This window comes from Antrostomus carolinensis, unplaced genomic scaffold (assembly GCF_000700745.2).
Source record: "Antrostomus carolinensis isolate BGI_N321 unplaced genomic scaffold, ASM70074v2 scaffold19807, whole genome shotgun sequence".
NCBI classification, from domain to species: domain Eukaryota; kingdom Metazoa; phylum Chordata; class Aves; order Caprimulgiformes; family Caprimulgidae; genus Antrostomus; species Antrostomus carolinensis.
Genome location: NW_010328272.1, coordinates 29,918 through 35,147, shown reverse-complemented (window position 1 = coordinate 35,147; position 5,230 = coordinate 29,918). Strand labels below are relative to the sequence as shown.

Here is a 5,230-nt window from a genome sequence, read left to right as displayed (position 1 = left end):
TTTCCCCAAGTAACTAGTATTCTCTTTCTTTTTAATATCAGAGCTGCCCAGTCTTGACAGAGCTGAGCAATTCCGTATCAGATATCAGCTATCAGGCATAAGCCTGATATTGATATTAATCTCAAGTGAGATGACCCTCTGCTAGTTCTCCTGCATTGCTCTGCTAAGCATTCTCAAAGCATGACTCCAGTGTGACAGCAGTACTGTGCTTTTTATAAAACAGTGTCAGCCATCATTTCCGTTAGAAATTACAGCTTTATCGGTCACTGACACAGTGTCTTAATAGAGAGAACATTCCCCCAGGGTGTGCAGCACACAGGTTCAGTCATCTTCCATCTGTGTGAGAGTGCTAGTCACATTTCATCCCTTTCCATCATAATGCCCTAAACAGCTGTCTCTTCCCTTTTCCTTAGGCTCACACAGCCCCAGGAACACAGCTCTGGGCGCCCCATCTCCTGGCTTTTAGCAGTAGAACGGGGAATCCCGTGTGAGCATGCTTGTGCACTTTTTTTTTTTTTTTTTAAAGCTCACTTCCCTGTTTTCTGCACTGAGCAGAACAGCTTCAGAGATTCAGGGATGCTGAGGTGGAGCAGAAAGACCTCAGATATTTAGCTTAGAGAATAGGTACTCTGTGATGTGCACTGACCATATTTTTGAGAGCTGTGTCTTGTGTAGAAGCTGTCTCCTGTGGGTGTGTGTTAGTTACGTTCCAGACAGTTCCTATTAAGTGAGGGATATAAGTGAACAAAACCTGACTTTTGATAGCAAGATGCATTCAGTGCTGAGTTACTCAGGCTCAGTTAGAAAAGCAAAATTTTAGGCATTTAGAACATGGCTAGTATAAATGTACATATCGGGTTTTAGATTCCTGTCTGATTCAGTGGGCAAGAGGGGACCCTGAGAATTTCACCTGTCATCCAAATTTTGGAACATTATACCTCTGTCTCCTACTTTGAATGATATAAATGCCAAAAACTATTATATTAATAAAAATTGTAGATCCTATGTGGAGGCTTGTTTCAGTATCTTGAAGCGTTGCTAAGTTAAAAAAATATATATAATGTGAGTTCATAATCTAATATTTTACAATTTAAAAAATGTATTTAAAAGGAAATTTCTAATTTTTCAGCATTATATATGTTGGTCAGATATACCTGTTCCCCGGATTTCAGTTATTTTTTCGCTTGAGGAGCTGAAAGAAATAGAGAGAGATTGTGCAGTATACGTAGGTCGAATGGAAAGAATTGCCCGATACAGTTCCATAAGCAAGGAGGAAAAGGTAAGTGGATAAAAGAATAAAGACCTTTTTTTTTTTTTTAAGCTAATTTTTCATTTTTGTTATAACTTTGTAAGGATCTGTATTTATGGTCAGTATTTTTTTCATTGGTCAATTGCTGTTTGAATTGTTATCACAGCAAATAAACTTATTTAAAACAGCTTTTAAAAGTATAAGTGGTGTGCTGTCATTTGTTGGCATTTTCATATATTAAATGAGTTTTGGATTTCCATCTTAGTTCTTTGCAGCAGCAGATTTGCCCTCCTACTGAAAAGTACTGAAAAGATTATTAGAATCTAATTTAACAATCTAATTGATAACCAGATAAGACTCTTTGCCATTTATATAGCTAATTGTTTTTTCAGAACTCTTTTGGTTATAAAGAGACTTGTGTCTTTCAGATGCCGTCAATGCAGTGTATATATCAGGTGGATTTGGTTTGTTGTTGAGTCTGAAGTATTAACTTCCAGTATTAGTTTATAGACTTTCTATTTGATTAATGACTTTATTAATATTTCTGAACTGTAATCATAGATTAATAACCATTATAAAGTGTGCACTGTCTTTGCAACAGTGTATTTTCAAGTCTAAAATAATAGAAAGTATTCCCACTTGTATTTTTTGTTTGTTTCGGGTTTTTTTTTTTAGGATTTGCGCATGGAAATAGCCAAACAAGAATTAATTGTTCATGCTCGTGAAACTGCTAGCAAAGTACTAAAAGCCATTAATGGTGAGTTGTGGTGGCGTTTGATGTGTTTTCTAGAGGGTTTGTTAATGTAAACTAACGATATCTTTATTTTAATACAGATCGACAAATATCAGAACGAATGGCTTTGGATGCAAAGAAACGCGAACAATTTCAGAAGCTGAAAGAGCAATTTGCAAAAGACCAAGAGGTATTTCTGTGTGTGTTTCTAAAGGCCAACTGTATTTCTTAGGCAAATAATTGCAAGGATATTTTAATTTATTGAAGTTGAATGAATAGCTCATGGGGTACAAATAAGAACTTCTTGCAGATGTGTGTGTCACAGCTGGTATTGAGAGTGGCTTTTAAAAGTGTTAAATATTTATGCAGCGTCGTCTTGCAATAAAGCAAGAGGAGATTGATGATGATTTCAGCTATGCACGAGAGCTCAGAGAGAGAGAGAAAAGACTGAAAGCTTTAGAAGAAGAACTGGAAAAAAAGGCAAGGTAAATATATCTGAGTAGCCTACCAAAGCTTAGGTACTCCAAAACCATCATAAAGACCTCAGGAAACATGATTTTGTATTACAGAATCACAGAATGATGGGGATTGGAAGGGACCTCAAAAGATCATCTAGTCCAATCCCCCTGCCGGAGGGAACAGGAACCTAAATGAGATCACATAGAAAGGCGTCCAGGCAGGTTTTGAATGTCTCCAGAGAAGGAGATTCCACAACCTCCCTGGGCAGCCTGTTCCAGGGCTCTGTCACCCTCACCGTAAAGAAGTTTTTTCTCATGCCTAAGTGAAACCTCCTGTGTTCCAGCTCACACCCATTGCCCCTTGTCCTACCATTGGGCATCACTGAGAAGAGCCTGGCTCCATTCTCGTGACATTCACCCTTAACATATTAAATTATTAAATTAAAAGTATTAAAACTATTAAATTAAAAGTATTAAAACTTACGGTACTAGCGGTTCCCAGACATGGCTCTACAAGGGTAATGTTTGCGATTAAAAGATGGATCTAAGGATTTTTGATGGTATGTGAGCAATTCTGTGATTTAGGAATGGTTAGTGGCCCAAAAATCTGGGACTCAGTGATTGGCACCAACCCTATCCAGTCTGGTTTTTGTTATGATCAGAATTCAGAAACAAATTTAACTGCATCTTACAATTAAAAGCTGAGCCCACAGCAAAAATGGTCACATGTATGTCAAAGCAGAAGTAAAAAGCAGGTGGAGGAGTTAGATTGATAATTATTTGAATTGCAAATCTAATTGTATTCCACTTTCTTCTCTTATATCTAAAAATACTTAAATGAGTGACCTACTAAGAATAGTTACAGAAATACATATTGACTAAGAATACAGTCCTGTTTTCTCCACCTGCTTGTTCTCTGTGATCGAAGCCTCTGGCTACTAATTTTAAAAAGTTGCTTCTCAGTTCTGAAGTGCTAGAAGGTCTTATTCTTTAAAAGGGAAGATGAACATCAGTATGCTGAAATCTGTAACTTAGCTTTATTTTTACCTTCATTTAGGCAGGAATTAATTGACCATTACAGCAAACTTTCTGATGATGCAGCGCGTAGGGAACAAAGAGCATTGTGGAAAATCCAGCGACACAAGTTGGAAACAGCCCGTCTTAAGTTTCTGTTAGAAGATCAAAAACGTATCGAGGTATCTTCTGAAAAGATTTAAGAAATGTAATTTAGAAAATTTGGTAATTGGTACTTAAAGACTTTCGGTTTTGTCATTTTTATTTATAGGAAATGCTTGAAAAACTTCCAGATGGAAACTACAGGAGAAAATTGGATATTATTCCTTATAAACAGTGCCACTTGGCTTTAGATAAAAACCCTGTTGTGAAAGATCCACATTCACAGGTGAGTGCATTTTGTTACATAAACTCCAAGTTGCTGTTCCAAGTTTCCCTCAAGGGAGTTCAGTTCATGGTTCATTTCAGCTCAGTCAACACAAGGTTTGCTATAACAGCAGGGTGAGTAGTTATCACATTATTTGTAGTATATCTAAAAAACTGGAAAATTTAAGAGCATACTTGTAATAAAGTTGGCACCCTAGTAAGTGGCTTGGTTATGTGACTCGCCATAGAGTGTAGTAATTATTTCTTTTTTTAGGTGTCTTCTGTGAAACCTCTGCATTCTAACGAGACAGTTGGCAGAAAAGAATCTGAGCCTGGACTGGAATATGCTACTTCTGCTGACAAAGCATTGCCCTTGCCAGAGCTGACTAATAATGATGCTGATCAGCATTTTCAGCCAAAAGCAGCAAGATCTGAAAGCAGTCTCCAAAGTTCAGAGCAAGCATGCAGTCCTCTATACAGTGTTGATTCCTTGCCTGAATCCAATGTGAATATAGAAGATTTCATATCAAAGCCACAAGATGAACAACCTGTTGCTATTAGTGTACAAGGATCTTTGCTCGATGAAGCATTCCGAAATATTAACTCGGATCTTTCTGAGACTTCTCAAGTAGGTGAAAATCATCCTGTCTTGAGAAGAGCACTAGAAGGAGAAGACAATGCACCATTGCATCAGCAAAAAGAGTATGATTTTAATACAGTTCTCAGACCATCTGCAGCTTGGCAGGGACATGTTAGAGTTGGAGAAAATGTATTTGATGTGGAGTACAGGAGGCCTCGGTGGAATATTCATGGACATGCATCTGATGCCAACATTAGAGTGGGGGAATACGTACCTCATGTGGACACTTACCAGCCACATTCAAGTCCTTATGGGCATTCTTCAGACTCCCATATAAACATCAGCAGCTATACTTCTGAAGTTGAATCTAGCCGACCCCGATGGAGTATTCATGGGCATGTTTCTGAAGGTCATATTAAAATTGGGGAATATGCTTCAGAGGTAGAGCCCTCAAGGCCTAGGTGGAACATTCATGGACACGCTTCAGAAGCCAATATTAAGATTGGAGAGTATGTCTCAAATGTAGCTCCTACAAGGCCTCGATGGAACATACATGGTCACGCATCTGATGCCAATATCAAGATTGGTGAAAACATGTCAGAGGTTGTCTCAGCTAGACCCCGTTGGAACATCCATGGGCATGCTTCACAGTCTCACATCAAAATTGGAGAACTGGTTTCAGATACAGAGCCTTTGAAATCTCGTTGGAGCCCATTTGGTCACGCATCCCAGTCCAGCATCCAAATAGGGAAGTGGGCCCCATCTACAGAAAATGATCCAATACCTCATCGTAAAACCATTTCTGGTCCTTCATCTGACTCCACAGTTCA

The 5,230-nt window shown here is 38.3% G+C and overlaps 1 protein-coding gene across 1 annotated transcript in view; it reads left to right on the top strand.

The window, feature by feature from the left end:
- Nucleotides 1-5,230, top strand: part of TUBGCP6 (tubulin gamma complex component 6) — a 23,698-nt gene that overhangs the window by 9,702 nt on the left and 8,766 nt on the right. The window contains exons 10-16 of the mRNA XM_010172200.2: nucleotides 1,130-1,279; nucleotides 1,925-2,006; nucleotides 2,084-2,172; nucleotides 2,352-2,467; nucleotides 3,498-3,636; nucleotides 3,726-3,842; nucleotides 4,095-5,230. The exon at nucleotides 4,095-5,230 is cut by the window's right edge and continues 170 nt beyond it. Of these exons, the coding sequence (XP_010170502.1) occupies nucleotides 1,130-1,279; nucleotides 1,925-2,006; nucleotides 2,084-2,172; nucleotides 2,352-2,467; nucleotides 3,498-3,636; nucleotides 3,726-3,842; nucleotides 4,095-5,230 (1,829 nt within the window). The remainder of the gene's footprint in view (nucleotides 1-1,129; nucleotides 1,280-1,924; nucleotides 2,007-2,083; nucleotides 2,173-2,351; nucleotides 2,468-3,497; nucleotides 3,637-3,725; nucleotides 3,843-4,094) is intronic.